The 24185-nt window shown below is 39.0% G+C and overlaps 2 protein-coding genes and 1 non-coding gene across 4 annotated transcripts in view; 1 reads left to right on the forward strand and 2 right to left on the reverse strand.

Annotated features, from left to right (window-relative positions):
- Window positions 1-241: 241 nt before the first annotated feature.
- atpsckmt (fATP synthase c subunit lysine N-methyltransferase) lies at window positions 242-3163 on the reverse strand. The gene is made up of 4 exons (XM_038718797.1): window positions 2552-3163; window positions 1533-1670; window positions 1300-1350; window positions 242-851 (listed from the first exon to the last, which is right to left on the reverse strand). The coding sequence occupies exons 1-4, from the start codon at window positions 2837-2839 to the stop codon at window positions 630-632; spliced, it is 699 nt and encodes a 232-aa protein (XP_038574725.1). The 5' UTR covers window positions 2840-3163; the 3' UTR covers window positions 242-629.
- A 4340-nt stretch (window positions 3164-7503) lies between these two features.
- On the forward strand, window positions 7504-7575 carry trnaq-cug. The gene has a single exon. It is a non-coding gene; the product is annotated as a tRNA-Gln (tRNA).
- Window positions 7576-8849: 1274 nt separating this feature from the next.
- Window positions 8850-24185, reverse strand: part of LOC119902538 (choline transporter-like protein 5-A) — a 49916-nt gene continuing 34580 nt past the window's right edge. The window contains exons 5-22 of one of the 2 annotated variants that reach the window (XM_038718798.1): window positions 22670-22754; window positions 22175-22303; window positions 21889-21949; window positions 21063-21186; window positions 20485-20568; window positions 18888-19000; window positions 18176-18307; window positions 17190-17289; window positions 16976-17068; window positions 16667-16754; window positions 15346-15614; window positions 15145-15239; window positions 14929-15032; window positions 14723-14796; window positions 14004-14074; window positions 13687-13775; window positions 11472-11556; window positions 8850-9956 (exon numbers count right to left, since the gene is read on the reverse strand). In XM_038718798.1, the coding sequence (XP_038574726.1) occupies window positions 9859-9956; window positions 11472-11556; window positions 13687-13775; window positions 14004-14074; window positions 14723-14796; window positions 14929-15032; window positions 15145-15239; window positions 15346-15614; window positions 16667-16754; window positions 16976-17068; window positions 17190-17289; window positions 18176-18307; window positions 18888-19000; window positions 20485-20568; window positions 21063-21186; window positions 21889-21949; window positions 22175-22303; window positions 22670-22754 (1894 nt within the window). In that variant the 3' untranslated portion in view covers window positions 8850-9858. The remainder of the gene's footprint in view (window positions 9957-11471; window positions 11557-13686; window positions 13776-14003; window positions 14075-14722; window positions 14797-14928; window positions 15033-15144; window positions 15240-15345; window positions 15615-16666; window positions 16755-16975; window positions 17069-17189; window positions 17290-18175; window positions 18308-18887; window positions 19001-20484; window positions 20569-21062; window positions 21187-21888; window positions 21950-22174; window positions 22304-22669; window positions 22755-24185) is intronic. The other variant, XM_038718800.1, reaches the window with a different exon arrangement.

Consider the following 24185-nt stretch of genomic DNA (forward strand, 5'->3'; position numbering starts at 1 on the left):
TCTTTGGACTCTGCATAAACACCTCACCTCACCGATATAACTGATGCTCGGGAGATTGATATCAAGGCAGTTTTAATCACCCGCTGCAGAGCCCTCCTGTCCTGGGCCATGCACATCCCATGCCAGTTAGTGATGTTTTCAGTCAGGATGCTTTCTACTGCTCCTCTGTAAAAGCTGACATGAACTTGGCACAAAGAATTTTGCCTTCTTAAGCTTCTTTTAGTAATACAGTCGTTTTTGAGCTTTCTTCATTTATGTGTATTCAATTTTATTAAACACACAAGTCTCAAAACAGGACACCGTGCAGGAGGAGAACATGAAATTACATCATCCTTTACAGACAAATCTGATCTGGTTTTGAGGCATTGCACTTGTATCAAATAAGAAATGCCTGTTTGACCATTCAGCTCACTATTCTGCTGATAATCCTGACTTTTATCATGATTTTCTTTTCATGCTCAATCTCGGGACACTGATGTATAAATACTTTACAATTGTAGTGTATTTTGAAAAAAGAACATCAGTCTTTGCCAGCCATTTCAGGTCATCACAGAGTAAAAATTACATGGATTAAAACAAACAAAATCCCACAGGATTGCAACTGAGTGATGACAACTGAGTGTTTGCATTTATGTGTGTGAATCTTGTGTGTCCTCGTGTTCTGGTGTTGTCTTCCTTGTCATTTCTTGTTGCAGGTGCAATTTAAATGTCTTGGCATCGTACACCCATACAGTGTCAATGCCCTCCCCAGCGGTATGTTCAGGGACCCAAGTAGGGAATGGAAAGCGGCAGGCCACCACCTTGGCTGTACTTGGTAACTCGCTTGCCAGCTTCATCTCCAGCTGGTCCATCTGCAGATACAGACAGCAACAATCAGGATAACAACAGTAATACATTGGGGTTCTGAAAACTTACTAGGCAAGATCAAATATAGAGCTTTCAGGTGATACTTCAGCTCTCAAAAGGAGGCTATGAGTGACATATTATATTTAATTTATAATAGCTGTTTGGAATGAACTGAATTGTGCCATTTCTCAACAAGATCAGGATCATTTCATCACTGATACATGCATCTATTGAAATATTTCATATTGCCAGTGTCTTAAGGAGCAAGCCAACCAGACTGCCTGGCCAGTAACTATAACTTGGAGTGCTTTATAGTAGAGCAAACGTGCTAGAAATAATTTTACTTACTGTTTTAGTGACTAAAATTGGCACACATGGCCAACATTATATTCTATGAAAATATAATAATCTAAATGTTGATAAAATTGCTGTTGTACAAACAGAGGAACTCACCATTTGAGGAACTCCAAAAATGACAACATTGGAGTACTGAGCAAAACTGACCTAGCAAAAGAATCAGAAATATTGGAAATGACATGGTGAAAAGACATCCAGGTATGTTTAATGTTTTCATTTTCTTACACAAAGTGAAACCTGAAGTTTGTGACGAGATAATAAATGCCATTCCCCAAAAAAAACAGTCACTACAAGCCACTAGATAACTTTACTAATCAGGTTTCACAGACCTTCCACAAGTCAGAGATGTGGAATGAGGAGGAGCGGTGGACGCCTTCTCTCCAGGCCTTGTAGCGAGAATACCACACCAGCCAGGGGTTCAGCTCAAAACCTGATGCCTGAAACCCACGCTTAGCTGCTGCTATCACCTGCATGAGGAAGGAGGACCGAACAAAAATCAATGCATCAGCAACAATGTGCCAACAGTGTAGCAGCAGTTGGGTTTAAAGCAAATCTGGTAACACTGTGGAGTTTCTTTCCGTGGTCGGTTTACATAACTAAAACACACAATTACAGTTCCAAAACATACACAACTTTCACTCCGTCTGAAGACACTTTGTAATCCAGTAGTTCGTGCAGAGGGTGTGGTATTTTATCCATACTTTTGAGCAGTTCGTGCAATTTCCAATTTTGTGCAATATTACTGCTGTAGGGTTGTGCTCACTTAACTACTTTATATACGGTTGGGTAGTTTAATCTACAGCATGTTTGTAGGGTTGCTGTTCTGGGAGAACCTTGTAGCTCATCTACTTTTCATGAAGTAATTTGTTTAGATTAAGAAGCAGGATCATTTTCTCAACCCTTAAAGGAACACTTTATCAGAACATTGTAATTTCAAAATCTACACATTTGAAGATACATGGTTTTCACTAGGCAGGAAAGGTTTGAACATTTGTAATATAAAAGTAACTAGTATTTAAAGCTGCCAATATTTGCCTCTGAGATGTAGTGGAGTACAAGTATATAGTAGTAGGCTATGTCAAATTTGTACTTAGTTACATTCCATCACTGTTCTGCAGCACATCTGTGCAAAATATCACAACACAAACCAGAAAATGTAAGCTTGGTAAGCACTTTCTTCTGGAGGTGAGATGAAAAAGAAGTAACAGACACTTCAAAGTTCAAATAAAATGACAAGACATGCTTGTGAAACATTAACTCTGGCAGATTTAGAGGAAATTGAGATTTGGTCAGTATAATGAGCATGTCACAAACATCACTCTACAGGGTAAGACAACCCAGCACTTACTATCCTTCCATCCCCGCTCCCAATGTCCACCAGGGTCCCCGATCTGACTCGCAGCACCCTGAAGACGTTCTCCACCTGAGTGGTGGTCGCTGGCACAAACGGGAGGCAGACTTTTCTCAGGGCAGGAGTGACAAACGGAGCAGCCACTGCGTACAGGGCGACCAGAGACCCTCCCAGCACCCCCGTCAGGATGAGACCCAGTCGACTTCTGCTCTTTACTTCCTTAACCTCGCTGCTGAAATGTCCGCCCGGTGTCGAGTCAAGCAGAAAAGGCTCTTTTTGTGACATGATTATAGCTTAACGGAGATGTTACAAGTAGAACATAAATACGTAACGGCGGCCAACATTAGCTGAAGTTGAAACAGCATGAATGACAGCTGGGACAATGCTAAAGGTTAGCTGGCCAAGCTAGCTACCCAAGGAACGTGTCATGAATAACATCTGATATTCAAACCGCACGTGCTCATTATGCTGACCGCTATGTCAGAAGCGCAACATAAATAGTTATAAACCAAGGAATGAACTACTGAAAAGGCGATGATCCTGTTAGTTTACCATCCATGCATCCAACATCATGACCTGTGCAGCCCTGTTAAAGGTCCGTAAGGATGACAAAGGTAACTTACGAAGGTTCCTCGCTGCCTTCTTCTTCTTCTCTGGGTTTTATGGCGAGTCGTAACCAACTTGTTCAAGTGCATACCGCCACCTACTGTACCGGAGTGTGTAATATCAAGGTTTTAATACTTCAGGTTACAGGTTCAGTGTAACCAAAAAGTAAATAAATAAATAAATAGAAAACAAAACAAACAATCAAAAAACCAACAACAACAAAAAAGACTATTTGTTATGGTCTAATCCTGTTTTTATATTAACAATGGCTGGTGTAGTGACGTTACAGTGATTCAGCAGCACTGTTCTCCTAATCTGAAATCATTAACTGTAAACCATTTTACTCTCCCCGTGAGTTTGCTTCATTCAGTTTACATCTTGCCGCACGCCAACATGCACGACGCACAGCGCATGCTGGCCAACCGGATACAGTGTTTGGGGCAGACAAACCCGGACTCCTTTGTTATTGTTCTCGGTGACTTTAACAGGGGAAATCTCAGCCAAGAACTCCCCAAATACAGACAGTTTATAAAGTGTCCAACCAGAGAGGGGAACACTTTGGATCAGTGCTACACCACAGTTAGCAGTGCCCACTGGGACACTCTGATCACGTGATGGTCCATCTGATTCCTGCTTACAGGAAAAAACCAAACCTCTGTAAACCTGTAATGAAGAAATCAAAGAAGTGGACTAGTGAAGCTGTAGAGGATCTTCAGGCGTGTTTGGACTGCACTGACTGGGACGTTTTCAAGAAGGATACCAACAATCTGGTATACAGAGGTTTACAGAAGTTTACAGAGGCTGTGATGTCCTACATCAGCTTCTGTGAAGACACATGTATACCAACACGCACCAGGGTGAGTTATAACAATGACAAACCCTGGTTCATAGCTAAACTCAGACAGCTAAGGTTGAAAAAGGAGGAGGCATTTAGGAGTAGCGGTTAAAGTACAGTTTAGCAAGGAGGTGCGAGAAGCTAAACGACTTAGAGAGACTAAAGAACCAGTTCTCTGCAAACGATGCCACTTCTGTCTGGAGGGGGTTCAGACAGATCACAAACTATAAACCCAAAGCTCCCGACTCCATAAACGATTCTCGCCTGGCAAATGAGCTGAACCAGTTCAGCTGCTTTGCGAGTCAATCAGAAACCATCCCCCGTGACTCCTCCGTTCAGCTTCAGCCTCAGTCCACCACTTCTTCCCACCTAAAATCCATCACAGACCCACTCCTGGACCCCCTGCAGTTCGCGTACAGAGCCAACAGGTCTGTAGATGATGCAGTAAACATGGCCCTTCACTTCATCCTCCAGCACCTGGACTCCCCAGGAACCTACGCCAGGATCCTGATTTGAAGAGCCCAGCCCCACCCTCCCCCATCATCCTGTGTGACTCCTCAGTCACCACTGTGGACTCCTTCCGCTTCCTGGGCTCCATCATCTCCCAGGACCTCAAGTGGGAGCTGAACATCACCTCCATCACCAAAAAGGCCCAGCAGAGGATGTATTTCCTGCAGCAGCTGAAGAAGTTCAGCCTGCCAAAGACAATGATGGTGCACTTCTACACCGCCATCATTGAGTCCATCCTCACCTCCTGCATCATCATCTGGTACGCAGCTGCCACCGCCAGGGACAAGGGCAGGCTGCAGCACATCATTCGCTCTGCAGAGAAGGTGATTGGCTGCAATCTTCCTTCTCTTCTGGACTTGTACACCTCAAGGACTCTGATTGCAGTTGACCCCGCCCACCCCGGACACAAACTGTTTCAGACTCTCCCCTCTGACAGGAGGCTGCGGTCCATCAGGACCAAAACCTCTCGCCACAAAAACCGCTTCTTCCCGTCTGCAGCCTCATTAACAAGACCCGGGTCCCCCACTGACACTCCCCCCTTGCAAATGATACAAATGTCTCTGCACATCTATCAATACTGTTTCATCTCGCGTCGTGCACAGACCTGGCACATTGCACATATTTGTTGTTGATTGTTGATCTTTGTTGTTGTATATTTTTATGTTATCAGTTTATATATTTATATGTACACAGTATTCTCTTCCGTTGAGTTTCTTCTGCACGGCACAGACCCAGAATAATGCACATATATATATCTGCAATGTTGTCTTCCATTCCATATTTATATATTTCTACATTTATTTATGTTGCCACTGGAGGTGCAGTAGACTTTACAGCTGACTCCTTGTTGAGGACCTCAAAGCGAGCATGAAAGGTGTTAAGTTCATCTGGTAATGTGGCCTCACACATGATGGGGGAGCTCCTGCTTTTGTAGCCTGTGATGTTTTTGATGGCCTGCCACATATCTTTGGTGTTGAGGTCTCTCTCCAGTCTCGGCTGATGTCTCCGCTTTTCCACCTTGACGCCAGCTTTCAGTCTCGCTCTAGCGGTGCTGTAGGCTTCTTTATCACACAACCGAAAAGCTCTGGACAGAGCCCTCACCTCTCCATTCATCCAGGCCTTCTGATTGGGGAATGATTTGATCAACAAATCATCAACACATTTGCTGATGTATGATGTCACTGATGATGTATATTCCTCAAGCTTGATGTGGCTCTCCTGGGTGGCGGCCTCTCTAACCATGCTCCAATCTGTGCTCCCAAAACAGACCTGCAGAGCTGCTGTAAATTCATCTGTCCACACTTTGACTGTTTTAATTGTTGGTTTGACCTTTTTTTAATCAGCTGGGTGTAAGTGGGCTGAAGAAGCAGAGAAATATGGTCTGATAAACCAAAATAGGGACGGGGGAGGGCTTTGTAGCTGCCAGGAATATTGTTGTGGACATGCTGGTGGCATTTCGGTAATATCGTTCTGAGATCTGTTAAAATCGACAGTAACAAAAAACAAAAAACATCAGAATTCCACATCTAATAAACATTGTCAGTTACACATTATGCTGAGGCAGATTGGAGGGTACGTGTGGAGGTTTGCTTGGTCAGGAGTTCCTTGAGGTACGGAGGGGGGGGCTTCACCATGGATGCACTGGTGGGTAAGGAGGGACACCTTGTACTCAGTCGTGGGTGAGACAGGAAGCCAGTAAATTCAGAAAATTATAAAAGTTTAAAAAACTTTGAGCACCACTGTAAAGCATACTTCCATGCCAATGATAAACGCCATATATTATTATGTATTAACATAAATGTACGAGCTATGGCTGCAGAACATTGACTCTGAAGCCATAAGGTAACATTTACGAGGTTCTCAAGAGCAGCAGGCCTGTAGAAAGTTAAATTATAATTGAAAAGGCTGCCAACGCTGAGAATGTCTTCTCAGGACGTCAGTCAGGTCTGTGAGGCCATATTTTAAAGGTTCTTTCTTTTGAGGACCTCATAAAATATTCTTACCTTATGGCTTCAGAGTCAATGTTCTGCAGCCACAGATTGTACATTCAATGCCACTGAAAGTATGTATGTGCTATGTTGAATAAATGTTGTATGGAAAAACTTTTACGGATTCTCTTCACTTGCATGACACAGTGGGAGTGTTGGATGAAAGATTCACACAGTATATAGCACACTGGTAAATCATTCTTTTGGCCAGATGGCCTACATTAGGACATTTCTGATGTGAATTTGTTGTCAGAGCTGTAAGAACCTGACATCAGTGTTAGAACCAGGCTAGAACAGAAGGGCATGCAGGTTTAACTCTGGGCTGAGGGTGAATGATGAAGATGATAATAGGCTGCAAATAAGACATAAATATCAAAAACCAAATGACGTGAACAACAATAAATACAGCTAGGCTACATCAGTAATCTGGATTCAAAACATTTACTAAAGACACAAACCAGGCCTTTAGTTAAATACTGCCACCTGCTGGTAAAAAGGAGGAACAGCTTGATACATTAAGTTGGAAACCACATTAAATATGAATTTAATATAAAAAAAATATATAGTGCTGACAGTGACAACTCTGCACACACAATAAGTTCTTGGGTTAACCTATATTAGCCTACCAACTGTATTACACCAAACAATGCGCTTAAAAAACGTGACTCCTGACTGCTGTTTAACGTTACATGAATAAATGCACAATATTATAGTGCATGTAATCAAACTGTTGCTAACGTATTTCTCTCGGTCCAGGTTTATTTATTTATTTTCATCTAACATCACCCTGGTAGGCTATAACTTTAGTGCTGCTTAATGTTACAGATCTGACCCTTCTCCCAGCTTGGCTTTTATTTGAACATGTTTACCATTACTACCTGGCCCACCTGTCTTTATTTTCTTAACGTCTATCTTCAAACGGAGAAATAAAAATAGGAATTTCAAAAAAACCTAAACCGGACCTCCACGGTCCCTGTCTGCACACAGCGAGTCTGCAAAGGCCACCCAGCGGTTCCATGGTGTAATGGTTAGCACTCTGGACTCTGAATCCAGCGATCCGAGTTCAAATCTCGGTGGGACCTGATATTTTCAAGGCGAGGCCACGTACCACAACGTCTTTTGCACCTTCTATCTCACTATTTTTGTCATTCTAGGAGTCCTTCAGCTACATTTAAAAAAAAAGTGATATAAATACATGTATTATTCTCATTATGATTAGGATACTACTACTACTAACAATATAAACGATAACAAAAAAAATAACAATATTAATGCTAATAATAATTTAACACTTGCACACCTGCTTTCTGTTATATTTTGTGCTACAATTTATGGTGTTTAAATTATTTTATTTAAATAGGTCTAAAGAGAAACACAAAATTCAGTTGGCAGGTGTCATTTCAAAAGATAAAACTATAACACAATATAATGCAGTAAGGCTCTCAGGTATTCTGTGTTGATTTCAGATATGTATTAATCTGTAGGTCAACTTTTCTAATTTAATATCATACCGGCCGAGTCAGCACACATGCAGGCATGACTGATTGAATTAACCTCTTTAAATGTGCATGTGTCCACGTCAATGATAAATAATTTCATTTTGATTCATTTAGAAACCCCTGCACTTTTATAGCTCCTGCGTTTTAGCAAGTTTTCTACTCATGTTCAAAACTTTCTGAATAATATTTTTTTTAAGTCCCCCTGCCCTATACTGCGGTGCATTAATTAGCCTACGTTATTGCTCTGCTGATGTGGTAGTATGCCCCTTGGACCTCTGCGCACTAACTCAATCCTCATAAAATCTGTTAAGACTGGGGGCCAATCTGCTGGGTCATTTGTTGGGGCAGTAACTGTTTCATGAGGGTTTGAGCTGCTTGTATCTGATGCTGGCTGAACATCTCTGGCTGTGCTGGTACTCTCTGAGGCTGCCTGTCTGTGTGACCTGCTAAAGACGTCAATACTGGGTAAGTACTGGTTGAGGCTCAATGTGGATATTATATCTCTACTGTAGGTTGTGCATTGATTATTGAAATAAAACATTATCTTACACGGTCACTGAAATCATCAGCATACCTGATGCAATCAGCTTCACACCTAGAAATTATTAGCTGTCTTTTGTGGAGACCAAACTGCCCCTGATGTTAGCTTTTAACTAAATTCTCCAGTTTGAGACGGGAACAACACCTCTGTCATTTATTTGGAGTAGCCTAACTCTTATATGTGTTAAATATGCATACGTTCCAATACAGTCCCACAAAAAACAACAACATTGAATTACGTAGGATTAATAAAGTATGTCGTCTTCGTCTTTTTCTTTTTCTTTGTGGAGAACAGCCAAAATAATTTCAACAAATCATCACATTTGCATTCTGGGGCATTTTTATTATTTTTTTAAATTAAGAATTGGACATTGTATTATATTTGAATCAAATTTACAAATAACAAAACAAACCCACATTACAAATACAAAATTCAGTTGCTCTTACAAGAATTAACAGGGAGTATAAATAGTTTAAAACTTTAACCTTGACTTTACATAGAAAAAGAAAATTATTTGTAACACATTGTGAAGTAAACAGTGTTTTCATCATATTCCTGCTCAAGAGGTATTTATGTTATTACAGTGTATACTGATTAAATAAATAAAAAATCCTGGGTAGCATCCCCTTTTATATCCTAATACAGTGGAACATGAGTGAAGAATGTGAGGTTTGTGAATATTGGTTGGAAACACAGGCCTGAAATTCCAGTACACACTTTACTGTCTTGAGTACTGTGAGGTGAAGGAACAACATTCCTGGTGTCCTGGATTTTGGTTCACACAAGACGTTTTTGAACATTCATCACACGACGCACAAAAAGGTAAGGGTTTTTCAAACACATGCACTGAATCTTAATACAAAAAAAATGTTCTTCTCACTTATTCATTTGAAGGCTTCAATATTTGTTTTCTTACTTCCAAGGACCCTGTCAGACCAGCAATGGCACTAAAACACATTTATCAACACTTCAGTCAATTAGCAGCTGCCGCATTTTAATGTAAACGTAATCATGTTAGGTCTCCTTTATTTACAGTCCTTCTGATTCTGATTTTACTGTTGGTTTCATACATTCCTGACATGTGGTGAGTTGCTGGGAAATTTAGATTTCATGAGGAATTATCCTCCTGTGTCTCGACACATGTTTAGTACTAAACTGATCAGACCACAGATTGTCTGGTGTTATAGAGATCATTGTCCTTCTGTAGTCTCACATTTGTTCAGAGAGGGGAGCAAGACATCTCTTGGATTTGTCCACCCAGGACGGTTTGTGTCTCACAGACTGATCAGACTGGCTGCTGATGCAGTGGAGAGGAGGACAGGATATCAACGCAACTGACTGGATTTCCCCAGTATTCTGTGCAGCTCTGGGGACATGAGGAAAGGTTTTTCCGAACTACCATCATTCCTCTCCAGGTCATCACCTGGTTGGACCGATAAATGGATGGATGCACGAAGGGGAAGCATGGGAGAAAAAGCAGGAATATATAGATTGTGGTAAATAGACGGATTGTTGAATGATACATGGGTGGATGAATGGGTATGACGGAGGGTGAGAGGATGGGAAGCAGGGTCATTTTAAAGAAGTAGAGACAAAAAGAAAAAAAGAGATTAGTTAGTGTTGTTAAATAGCCACATGCAAAAGACATGATCATCATATGATAAGAGATTACAGGATTCAGAAATCAGTGCGGCCATTTTCTTCAGAATTTGAGAATTGCTGAAACAGAGTCTTGTCCTGTTAAACATCCAACCAAAGTATAATAATAAAATTAGTTTATCAGTTATATTTAGGCATTTAGGCATATCAACACGCATAGGCGTCATTTAGACTTTTGAAATGGTGGATTTTGTCCCCAATACTTTTTGAAAGCATTTGTTTGAAATGTTTTGAAAAACAGCTTGCAGCAAGAAATGTGAAAATGCTTTGAGAAAAGTTTATTTGCACAATACGAGAACATATAATGCAATTTAAATATAGAAATAAATAAATGTGCATTTTCTGATAAAAGTAACCAATCTACTGATTACAGCATTTCATTCTGTTATATTTTTATATTTATGAGTTGTCACCTGGCAGCTGAAATTTTTGTATATAAAAAAAGAAAATGTCTCCAGATTGCAGGAAATTAAGGGTTTAATGCTCCATTTTTTTGGGGGGGGACACACACCCCCCTCATATATTTCAGCATTTCATATTTCTTCAAAATTGTGTTAAAAATCTTACTGTCTTGCTCTCGTGCATCGTCTCGTTTCATGACCGAAGTCATCGCGCCCCTAATCTGAGCCCTCATGTCCCCACCACTTTTTAACACAAAGTGATGCCCTTGTCAACACAACTATCATTGGAGGAAGAAATGTATTCTACCTTCCCCTAAGTTAATCCATTTAAACCTGATCTTAGTATTTTAAAGATAAGTTAGGCTTCTCAGAAATGACAATTGGTACATTAGTGGTACTAAACATCATCTAGGTATAACAGTTTTAATGAGAAAACATTATGTAGTTTCAGTTTTTTTGCCTGTATGTCGACAGTATCAGTATGGATAGAGGAGAGTATCCATGTTTCAGGAACATGAAAATCATGTTAAAGTAAAGTATAAGTAATGTTCCTGTTTACACTGTAATCATGGATGTGCACACAAAAATCATTCCATTACTTTTGAAGAAGAATTGTTTATACTTTGGAGATCCCACTGTCACTGAAAAGATTCAAGCAGTATTTTTCTTTTCCTAGGATAGTGAAGATTAAAGCCTGACCGATTTATTGGAAAACCACTGAAAACTACACATGGCCCCTTTAAATAGTGTAAGTTAAAAACATAATAATGTACTATTGGTCTTTTAAACTTTGTGCCATTATGACCATTGGATCCTGTTTAATCTGATTGTTTTCAGTGCACAGCACCCCATTCTGAAATCGATCATGTTGCACTTACAAAAGCAGAGGAAGAGTGTGTCAACACACATGGCGTAAACGCTGAAGAAACTGTGGGCAATCAGGTAGGCGCCTATCACCACCGTCTGATGTGAAAAACACAGAGGTTAGAACAACTACAGCAGGAGCACAGATCTGATTATAGATTACAAGAAACGTACATATTGATTTTCAATTCTTAATTAGTTTTGGGTTAACATGCAGAAGAGAGTTCTCAGGTTCCAGAACTTCAGAAGAAAACAGATGGTTATAACGAGCATTAATGCAGCATGGAGAGAAACACACAAACAGGATGCAGCAGTATTTCTCTTACGTCTATCCTGAAGTCACGCAATTTACAGGTTACAGCAGAATAAATATATTAAATAAATATTAGTTTAATGTTACACGATTCCAGAACTTTATGATTCATAACGGATATTCAAGTCTGGTAAATGCTGAATAAGAGGACTACGCTGAATAAAAATGTAATAATGTCATTTCTCTACTCCTGTTATGTAAGATTTAGTAAATAATAGTTTATTGAACTAATTCTGTTCAGCTGTTCTGAAACCTGAAAACTCTGAATTTCCCACATCAGGCTTAATCAACTCAGAGCTCAGGGCCAGAGTTTGTTAAACATGCTATCTAATATAGTTCCATCCGACTGTATTCAGCTCATTTTGTCTGCTTGCCTGCCTGCCCAACTAATTCTGTGATTTACCAGCAACTGGATTTCAACTCCTGCTAGGCTGCCAGCTCACTCATATCTTTATTTTGTCCACTAAAAGACAGTATTAAAGGAGACCTTTATGACTTATCTACAATGTTACAATGCCAGATATTCATGTTAAACACGGACAAAGCTTCAAATAATGAGGTTAAATTATTTAAAAGAACTTCCTCCAACAAAGGCAACTGCAGTTGGTTGAAGATTCAGTCCAGTTGCCCTTGACCTCAACCTTTGTTGGATAACTATGACCTGGATGACTGAGAAACTTCACAGACAAAAGAAATCCCTGTGATCCAAAACCTTAGATTTTCTCCTGTTCTGAACGCTCAGTTTTGAACTGCTTTTTCTACCAACAGCTCTGTTCTAGGTAATACCGAGCCAGAAGAAGCTGGTGTTCGATATATGGTCATTTGCTCCCACAGCAATGGGCTCAGTCTGCCTGTTCCGCCCAGCAACAACAACAGCCTGGTAACATATTTCAGGTCTTGGCCAATCAGAAGACAGTGGGCTTTGAGAGGGGGGACCTTAAAGAGACGGGAGCATCTACAGCTTGTTTCAGACAGAGGCTGACATGACGGCCTACATAAAGAGTCAGTATAAGACAGAAAATTGTTTTTTTAGAACTTTGAATCATGCAAAGCTGCTATACAGGAGTCACAGAACAATGATATACGTAGGACTGGAAATGCAGTATAAAAGGTCTCCTTTAAGATAAAAAAAAATAAATCTAAAACCTCTTTCTCTACACATGCTTTTCTTTTACTGATATGGACCTTTGTGTCGGAAATAAAGTTAAATTGTAAACTGTAAAAACAAACAATAAAATGAAAATGTCCATGTCCAGTAATCCCAACATTGCTTGTTGCTATATCATTTATATCCTATACTATGGTTATTGGCCAAAGGTCGATGATGGACAAATTGAGGGTGTCTCCCTGACACAAGTATGTTATCTCCAATTCAATCTTCAGATCCAGGTTTGTGTGACCAGATCTTGTTGCTGCTATAGTTAGGGCTGGGTGATGTGGCCAAAAATGTTATCACGATAAAAACATTTCGTATCATTTGATATCGATAATTATCACAATATATATCAAATCATTATTTCTTTCAAGTTTAAAGGCAGATTTTTGCTGCTGAGTGAAAATTGAAATTGAATTAATTAATTATGTGGTTAAACTTTTCTTTATGGTCAGAATGTGACAAACACTTGATGCCAAACAAAATAAATATTTTAATAGAAAAATTAAGTGCTAATTGGTTCATGATTCAAATGAATTAAAGCAAATATTTATTGACAATATATTGAACACTTATTGAGGAAAATTATATTGTAATAATTATCATTATTGTTTTATTGCCCAGCCCTAGCTATAGTTGTGGTGGAATGGCTTCAATGATTGTTATTTTATCGGCAAGCTGATCAATAAGGAAAAGATTTTCATCATGTATGTGAGTGTATGTATAGTTTGTATATGTGCATGTGTGTGTTTGTGACTCTGACCAGTAGGGGGACCCAGTAGCAGTTGAGATTGGGCACTTCCTCCTGGAAAACAGGGATCTTCCTAGTAAAGAAGAAGAACGCAACCACACCTGAACCGCACACGCACGCACGCACACACACACACGCGTACACAGTGACACACTGTCTTGCTGTCTACATATGTTCTCAAATCTCTGAGTTATATTTTTCTGAAACATATAATTATATTTAAAAAATAAGTTGTTGGTAAACCACTGGATTGTAAAATTGTTTTGTGGGACATAAACCTGACAGTGGCTCGACCAATGCTCAACACTCAGCCTTGCATTGTCACTTACCAACTCCTCCTGCTATCAGCACTTTGCCCAGAAACAACAGAAAGTCTGTCACTCTGTCCAGAACTGCAACCCTGTAGACACAGAGTCAGGAAGTTCAGCCCTGCTACTATGGAAGATTTTATTGGACTTTAATATTTGTAACCCACAGAAAACAATCCACACAATGTGTACTATGATGCACAAATATGTATTTTTACATTTGTAATGTGTAAAATCAAGTTCTGCATGTAAATTGATGTAGAAATATGTTGCTGGATACACTAAAGAATCTCTAAGTCATCTTCTCTGCACAAAAGATATTCAGTAAAATGTAAAAAATGCCAAAACATTTTAACACATTAAGTATTAAGCATTAAGTAAGTAAGCCTATATTGTACAACATTTACTGTCTTTTAAGGCTTTACCACTTGTCACTTGTTTTCATTAAAATAGCCGTAATTTTAATTAACACCTAGGACAGTGCTGAGGGGTGTACACTTGACAAAGAGTTTGTCACAGTCAGCCATGTTTTTGGTTCAGTTTTGGCGTCAGGCATCACCATGCACCTGGACCGCTTAGAAAGTTGTTGAAAGTCAGATATTTCTACATTGGACATAAATTCTTTAACCTCATTTTTTGAAACTTTGGCCAATGTATATCATGAACATCTAACATTATAACATTGTAGATAATTCATAAAATGTGGAAAAGCATAATAGGTCTCCTTTAAGCCTCCTTACCTGACCACGTTCCTCATGAGGAGGAAGAAGGCTTCTCGAGCTGAGGTGCAGAAGTTCTTACCATAGACTGCCACCTGGTGGAGAAGAGGCAAAACACAGTTGTCACAACAACGCAAGGTTGTTGTTGACTAAATGAACAGTGGATAGCAAGTATTACTACTACTACATACTACCCATGCTAAAAAGCGCTATTTAAAACAACTCACCATGATATAAGCATTACGGTTCATGTGGCGTATGAATTTCTCCAAACACCAGAAACAGCATTTCAGACAGTGCATTATGAACTTGGACAGGCTGTTGTCAGCACCTACATGGGTCAACATGCCCAAGATCAGGATAGTGATAGCAGCAGCAATTAAATTAGTAGTGAGGAAGTAAAGAGAACCTGTGCTTATGTGTTAGTGTGTGTGTATGTAAACCTTTTAGTTTCTCCTCCAGGTATTCCAGTATGATTCGGACCAGTTGGGCAACTGCAAGAATTAGAGAACCAAATGCCAAAGACCCTGTGTGATACCTGAAGACAGACAGAAGAAGAGCTCAATACTTTCTTACACACAGTCTGTTATGTATTACCTCCTCTGGATAAAAGAGGAAACATGGTCTCTTGAGTGTGTCCTGACCTGATAGCCCTGCAGAATGATGAAAGAAGTGGGAACGGTGTGATATCATGAGGCTTCCTCTTGGCCCAGTAGTAGCTAGAAAACGTGCCAGCCAGGGTGCACTGCTCCAGGGCCAAGCTGAAGTTGACCAACCAGAGGAAAACCAGCAGGTTGGACAGCTGCAGCAGGAAGAGGTAGCGGTGGTAGGATGTCTCCCCGCCATAGAAGGCAAACAGACACTGAGAACCCAGACACAACGCTGTTTTGGAGATGTTGGTTCCGTTGAAGGTCTGACAGAAACGAGAGAGGGAGAACAGAGGAGAAGTATTTGCTAAGTAGGTTTGTGCAATATGAATCTCATTTATTATTATATTAATTATTTTAGTGAGCAGACTGAGGTTGTGTGGTCTGATAATGTGAAGGGTTGCACAACATACAGTATGCGTTTCTACAGAAAGACATTTAAGTTTATTTAGTTTTTATTATGTTCTGGGCATCATATGCATTTACTGCTTAGCTGACAGTAGAGCGATGACACATTGACGGATTTTTGTAAAGAAATAAAAAAACAAAACAGAGAAAAGTCTGTGATTACTACTCCTGTAAGAATTTGTTTGTTTGACAGTATGCTTCAAATAAAAAGTACTTGTTGGCTTCTCTAGCAGCATCTAAAACACCTTTTTGGTATAGAGAGCCCAAGTCCCTCCCCTTCCGGTGGACCACCATGGGACCTTATAGAGAGCCTAAGTCACTCACTTCCGCTTCCAGCTCATGGGACCTTATTTTGGAAAAAATATGTACAGTACTCAATGGCGAGAGACAACTTATTTTTTTATCTGGTTAGAATTGAACCCTGAATTACACATATGATGTTGGTCAATTTAAAATATAATTTTGCAAGCCAAGAAAGCCGCATTTTGTTGTACGCACGTTTGGATGACACTTCATACTAAACCCGTAAGTACATGCTGTCTGTGTATGGAGTAGGCCAACTCATTTAATGCTGTTTACCAGACACTTAACGGGTCAAAGCATACCACAGTTTACCATCAGGGAAAGTTTTTGGACTACCTTTTTAAGATTCTGCAGCATTTAGCAGACTGAAAATGTAAATGAGTCTGGCTGCACATCAAAAATACACATAGCAAGAACTCAAACACAGTTTTAAGTTACTTTTCTGTCATTTCACTATAGTGCAAATCCACTGCAGACCTTAAAATATGGACAAATGCAGTTTGACCTGAATCCTTAGTCAACACACTCCTAAATATATTGTTTGACTTTGTTATGACTTCAAAAAGCAGAACTATAAAGAAATTAAACAGGTGATAATATACTGTACCTCAGGGTTGCAAGTACTGTTGGCATAGGGGCAGCTCCCATCAGGAGACATCACTTTGTAGACGGCTTCACCTGAGGAGGCTAGGTAACTGGGTTCACAGTGCTGGTTAAAGACACACATGTCTTGTAAAATAGAAAATCCAATTCTGTCCTTTGGAAAGTGAAGAGTTTCACAAATACATGTTTTAACATGAGCAAGAGTTCTTCAAGTGAATCTCTTAGCGCTGAAGTACAAAATGTTCCCAGAAAATCTAAATGTGTTTCTCTTAACATTTTTCCTGTTGTTGCTTGTGATCACTCTGAAGGATACACGGCAGTAACCGCCCAGTAGGAGATGCAAACAGTCAACAAGAGAAAAGTGATGACTGGAAAGAAAAGCGTGGACATGATGTGACCGATGGCTCTGCAACAGGAAACCCATAAAGCCAGGAAAAAAACTGTTTATTAATAACATGATCACATAATTTGAAGGACATTCACACATGTAATTTCTCTGATTTTTCATTTGTCTTTAGAGTTCATACTTGCTAGCCTCTCTAAGCAGGGCGATAGCCACTCGGACTCTTCTCCTCAAGAAGATCAACATCAACAAGATGGAAGCTTCTGTCACTCCCAGAGACACCACTGGCAAACACAAACAACAGAAAGTTTATACTGTTTATATTTTCAGGGCCAAGACAATTGCATTTTCATTTGTTACATTTCTGTTTTGAGTTTTCTGTTTTGATACTCAGGTGCGTCAAATTATTTCTAATTTTTCTTAAACTCATTTTGTCATCTTAGTCTGAATTACAACAGCTTTGTGGCTGTGGTTGTTGGCTGACTAGACCTATACAATTTAATGTAATAATATATAATGTTGTTGGAAGAGAATTTGCTCATTCTTCGTAGTCATTCTTCAAAACAATCCTTTTTTTTTTTTTTAAATAGAGTTAGTACACACGTTAAAACAACATTATCTGATTTACTTCTTGCACTTGCTGAAAATGAAAATGATTCATAATGTATGCAGACCAGTCAATGGTTGCCTGCTTCCTAAAGAATAAAATGGTCAGCAAATAACTGCACAAACGTCTCTTAATTAACACATTAGTTGGAGGTGTTTGTCCCATTGAAATGAAAATTCCGCTTTGTTGACTGATATTGAATATCAAATTGCAAACAAAACATTTTATTATTATTTTTTTTTAGGGAACTTCTGAACAGTTCCTCTCTATCCAACATCTAGTTTGAACTGGCTATGCATAGAAAGGTAGGTAGACACCATCAAAATGTAGTTTCTTAAACAAACTTGCAACTCACTTCCCAGATTGGAAACTGCTGCACAATCCGTCCGAGAGAGCAAATACAGTCCTCTTTAGAAAGATGTAAAGTTGCTTTTCACTAGACTTTTGATTTTAAACATAACTTTTCAAGGCCTATTAAATGATATAGAGATCTTGATTTAACACCGGCACTAAATATCCAAAAGTAAGAATCTTGATAATAATGACTGACAAAACAGACTTACATAATATGATCCACGTCTGTGTGAGCTGTAGATAGACCTGCAGGTCAGTGTGCAGGCCAACTTCTACAATGGCAACATCAGAGCCTGGTCTGTCTCTGATCTGGGATAACTCCGTGGAGCAGTACCACATAGCTGCATACACAAAAACAAACACACAGATACACATTCAATGAGTAATCTGAAAAACACTTATACGATGTTTCAGAAATGGTTTCACTACTTCTCCCAGTGCTACTTCCATCACGTCATGACATAATTGAGTTGTTCTTTTCAAGTCAGATCACTGCTGCCAGCACCACCTGACAGCAGCAGCAACTCACAGAGCTGATCGCGACTCACAACGCTTTGAGGAAACATGTCATTCAACTCGGAAACCAGAGCAAGTAGTAAAAAGATATAAGTTTGAACTTGTCCCTGGCTATTCTTCATACATGATGGCTCCTCAAACAGCCCCATTAATCGCTAGATTGTTTCTATCCAACCAGCAGTATAGTAGCTCTCGGCTGAAGCCTTTCTCTTGTGTTTTTGTGACTGCTTCCCTTCTTGTCTTTGTTAAAGTGGTTTTTGCTGTGCTCGAGGATTCCGGTGCTAGTGCCTCGAGTCAACCAGCAATTACTAGCCACTTCAACTCAGACCACTTCTGCTCACACTTCCACCAGATCGCTGTTCTCTAGCCATTCTCACCATCCTTCTAAAAGCCCTAAGTACACACCGTATGCCAGCAGCAGGATGACAGCGATGATGGTAGTCCACAACAGCAAACCAGCTGTGAACCTCAGCAGCAGGATGAAGACCAGACTAACAGCCAAGGATAACAGCAGACCTCTGAAACACAAATTCAAGAGAGTTAAAAACATCTTAAATACAATCTTAAAATAATACAGTTATGTATGTAGATGCAACTTGAACTTGAAACTTGAAATAACCCTTGTCATGTGAAATTTGTTCAGATTTTGAAACATTCAACAATCTTCACATGATTCATCTCACAGTGACTCTTCCAAAACTAAATGATTTCAGGCAAAGACAAAAATATCATGCACATTACTTCAACAGTTGCAAAGTTATATAATATAGGTTCACTTTATTGCTGTAACATCCATTAAAAAGTTATAATCCTTAATATTGAATGAAAATCAAATCCCGTTTTTGTCATCGTCGTCATTTTTTCTACAATGGCCATTGTATTTACATTCTGTAATTATCTCTCTATATAGTAGTTTTTATTGGTGGAATAGTGGCAGAGTCAGGGGGGAAATTGTCTCCCCATTAAGAAAGATGCTACTAGAGGTACAGCAACATATTTGAATCTCCGACAGGATTGGTCAGGATGAACTGACAGCAGCCTCTCTGATCATGAAAGTAATTTGTTAAAAGCACAAACATAAAAATCTATTTACGCATGTTCCATCATCCCCTGTGGTTCGCACCATGCAAACAATCTCGACCATCGGATTCCCGCAACAGGAAATAACATTACTCTTTTACTCATTTGATTTTCTGCCGCTGAAATGTTTGTCGGTGTTATTAAAAAAACAAAACACCACTTCATTTCAGGTTAAAATGCGTTGCAATTTAACCCTAAATAATATTACAGATTTTTCTTTTGTACTGCATTACAGCAAAAAGCAATACATTACTGTAATTGCGCTAATTTTGTAACGCGTTATTCCCAACACTGACGAGAAATTGATGTCCTAACTAAAGATCCGTGACATGTAAATGCATCTTAAATGCGCTAGACTGGGGGCGTTGTTTCACTTATTGCAAATGCAAATTGGATTATTGCATTTTCATATACATTTTTATTCCCATAACACATGTGGAAAATTATAATGCTATTGTGGAGTTTACATTATAATTTTAGTAAAATACTCTAAAGGGTTCCATAGACTGCTTTACCAAAACAACCTAAGTTTGTTTGGCTGCACTACAAACAGATACACCAGCTTGTTTGCTGTGTTATTGATGATCAGGAGTGAAATTTTAAGGATTACAACTTTAAATTTTGACAAATTTGTGAAGCACTATGACATATCTGTTTAATGGAACAAACGTGAAACATCAATGAACCATTCTCCCCTCGACCCCTTCATCCCTCTATCCTCGATCCCTTCATCTCTCTTCTCTCGACCCCTTCATCTCTCTTCTCTCGACCCCTTCATCTCTCTTCTCTCGACCCCTTCATCCCTCTCCCCTCGATCCCTTCATCTCTCTTCTCTCGACCCCTTCATCTCTCTTCTCTCGACCCCTTCATCCCTCTCCCTTCGACCGTTGCTGTTCTTTGTGTGTGTTGTTTGTGTAGTTACATGAGTATCCATGCCCATGACTTGGCGTAATCTTCCACTATCTTCATGCCCAGCTCCTTAGTGTCCATTAGTTCTGTTATACCCCTGTGTGGAGGAGAGAGAAATGAGGGTTAATATGCAAAAGTAGGAATTTGACTAGAAATTAAAAGGGTCCTGAACACAGAGAGAAAACAGAGACTGGTCCCTTCGATGTTATATTAAAGACAAACACAGTATTTTTTAGAATCCCCTAGATGCTGACTAGGTAAGGTCTTGATGAGTTATTTTTCAGCAAAATATCTGACCTCTTGTACAATGGAATTTATATTTGTAAGAAAATGTTCACACATATCACTATTAATTTTTCTAATGCAAACATCTTAAATGCTCCCTTCCTCAACCACCACTTCACTGCCTAACAAACTATGAACTGTATTTTTTCTTGCACATCTGGAAGTTAAAATACAAACTTGTAGCTAGTCTCCTGTAGCTAGACAGTATGTCACCAGTGCAGTTAGTTTGTTGGTACTATTGAGTGATCTTTGACTAATCAGCAAAAGAGACGTTTTAAAGATATGTAAAAGAAGAAGTTACAGTACTTGGCAGCATGTTGGAGTTCAGTAACACTGCGTGCCATTTCCAGAGCGTCTTTAAACCTGGTTCTGTTTGCTACAGTCACGGTCCCATTCAGCGTGATGAAGTCTGGTAGACATCTCTGGAGAACTGAATCACACAGACACACACACACACAAAGACATACATGTTCTTACATTATTATATATGAGTGCATTATTGTTAAAAATATCAAGGAGACTTGACATTTAGAACTGTATGGGAATTGTGTGTGTAATGATATAGGAGAAGAGAGAGAGAGAAGAAGGAAGAGAAAAAAATATTTCTAGGGAGATGAAGATGTGTCTGGGTGGAACTGGGACAGGTCAGAGTTTTTTCGATTTATTTATTTTTCACTTTCCAATTTATTCTATCATTCTTTTATCGATTATCTATTTATCTATTTTGGTTTAATTGTGTTTGGATATGTTTGTCCCCCCACCCACAGACCCAAAGGAGGTTGCTTCCTCCAGGTGTCACTCTATTTTAGGGAGTCGCTGGTTATGGACCGGGTGAAGAAATGAATAATATGTAATAGAAGATAGATTAATAAGTATGAATACAAATCAATAAATGAATAAGTAAGCAATAACATAAATGAAAAAAAAATTTCATAACAATTTAAACAAAACATTTTAGCTGATGAGCAATTCCATCAATTGTATAAATGTAATCAGATTTATATGATGGAGCACATGGACAGGTTATTGGAATGATTTTGGTCAGCAAAAAAACCCCCCAAATCATGGGGAAAAATTCTAATTCTGACATAATTTGTTGAAATTGTTGGAGAGAGAGGTGTCTCATCCTTACATGGTCTGCTAGGTACAATCATGGAGGGACAGTCCTCATCTCGTAGAACCTGAGACACTGGCTGGAAGAAACAGAGGAGAGACAGAAGGGTTAGAATAATAGTATGTAATTGTTTTCTGGTCCTTTGGTCTTTGTGTAGATAGAAGACAAAGACGACAAAAAAAAGTATTTTATTTGGTCTCATGTTTAAAAAGGGGGAATTCGGGTTTACAGCAGGACTACATCACCAGCAAAGATGCAGAGAAGTTTTTCTAGGGACATGTATTTCATGTATCAGTACTGGTACCTTGTCAGGGTTGTTAAAGCCAGGCTTACAGAACTGTCTGTAATATTCCCAGGAACTCTTGCCGAGTTTGTGCTGCAACTGCATCTCAGTGTAGGTGGCAAACTTGTCTGGGCACTTTGACACACACATCTAAAATAGAAATTTCACACAGACAGATTGTTAATTTATTTAGGGAAGCTAATTACTACTGTTATGGGATTACATCTATGGATCAAACTGATAATTTATCAATGCAAGTTTGCAGTCAACTTGTAAACATTAAGCTACTTTCAGTAACAAGAACTTTTTTTATTGACAACAACAATGTTGTTTAAGTTAATGAGCAATGTTCAATATATCTGTGTTGTTCTACAGTGTTTGAAGTAAAGAGTGTCTCAATCCTATACTCATCAGCTTAAACTGACATGATAAATCAGGTGCAGCAGATGTGACCGTGATAAACTGATGCCCTGTTACTGCAGCAGATAAATGCATCATTCATTGTTAATAGAGTACCTGAGTTGTGGGGCACTGTAGGTTGATGAGTATAGTCGGGTTGGTACATTTCAAGATGTTGAAATAGAAAAGGATGGGTTTCTTCCTGCAAAAAAAAGTGTTAATGTTAAGAGTCAGGAATTATTTTGTGATTAAATACTGTAATTTGACTTTTCTCTAGTCTGCACTTTCTGCTTCCTTTCAGGTAATGATTTCCTACATAACCCAGAATTTGTTCCTTTGTGCAACCCCAAGCAGAGAGTGTTGCTTTATATCAAAGCAGAGTAGAAGAACTTTAAAGTTTAAAGTCTTGTGAAAGTCTAGCCATGATTGTGGTCCCTTTGTCACTGTTTACTTCACTGTTAACTTCTGAAACACCTGCTGGTGCCTCAGCCTTAAAAACTTATGTTTGCAGCCACCCATTGTTGAAATAAGCAGAAATGTATTTAAAATTATACTGGAGATCCTGCAGCTTCTACAAAGCATGAACGCTGAATGCAGCACCATATCCAGTTAATGGAATAGTGCACAAAATATTGTTTCTCTTTCTCTTCTTTGAGGTATTGGAACAGGTACAACATACTATTTTGGACACCGCCTGTTTTTTTTCTCTTTTGTTAGTCTAAATTCAAACCAACCTAGAAACATCAAGAGTTTGAGAGGCTAAATAGCAACATATCTTGCAATTTGGTGACAACCCGGAGGCTCTAACACGACCTGCCCGAGGAAATTAGGCTGTCGGAGTCAGTGTCTTAAGTCTCTTCTAAAACCGAACTTTTATCTGAAAGCAAATCCTTATTTTATCTGAGCTACCTGCTTATTTTATTGTTTTTATTCTCACTTTATTGTTTATCCTGCTTATTTTAATGTTTTATTTTGTTGTTATTTCTTAATGTATTATGTCATTCACTGGGGTATTTTATTTAATCTTTCTCTCTATGAAGCACTTTGTAGTAGTAGTAGTAGTAGTAGTAGTAGTATTATATTGACCATGCTGTGTGTATGGAAACTGGACTGTCTTGAGGGGGAAAAACGTTTACTGTAGATATACGTAATATAAAAATGAATCATGACCTGCTATCACATATACCCACGCTGGTATTTTTTTTATGTGATTTTGTAACCTTCTACGTTAGGCAATTATTTAAAGCAATAAGAAAAATACACTAAAAAACAACAAGATAGTTAAGAACTCCAGTTTTCAAGATGGCTTGTCTTTGAACACGAGCAGTGAAAAGGCCTGAGCTAATCATAGGACTCCAGTAGTTAAATTTTTACTCCTTCTTAAAATCATAACTCAGTCAAATCTGAACATGCATATATTCTTTTGATTACACTTCCTGAAGATATTGTTACCTCTGAACTATCAAGACGAATCCAGGCTTTTTTAATATCAGTGGCTCATCAGCTGTGTCACTTATTGTATGGAAAAAGAAAATAAATCTCTTCAACATGAATCACCAGTAGATGGCAACACAAACAAGAGAAATGAACTGTGTGTTTGTTGATTCTTCAGGTTTTAAGGGTTTCTCTGTCT

The sequence above is a fragment of the Micropterus salmoides genome, unplaced genomic scaffold (assembly GCF_014851395.1).
Source record: "Micropterus salmoides isolate LMB-PRFRI ecotype aquatic unplaced genomic scaffold, ASM1485139v1 Ms_hic_scaffold_14, whole genome shotgun sequence".
Classification (NCBI taxonomy): Eukaryota; Metazoa; Chordata; class Actinopteri; order Centrarchiformes; family Centrarchidae; genus Micropterus; species Micropterus salmoides.

Excerpts from the sequence above, each read along its gene's own strand:
- atpsckmt (XM_038718797.1), bottom strand. The coding sequence starts at position 2,839 with ATGTCACAAAAAGAGCCTTTTCTGCTTGACTCGACACCGGGCGGACAT. Across the intron at positions 1,671-2,551 it reads GGAGCGGGGATGGAAGGATA|GTGATAGCAGCAGCTAAGCG; the intron begins GTAAGTGCTGGG and ends TTCCTCATGCAG. Across the intron at positions 852-1,299 it reads TTTTTGGAGTTCCTCAAATG|ATGGACCAGCTGGAGATGAA; the intron begins GTGAGTTCCTCT and ends CTGTATCTGCAG.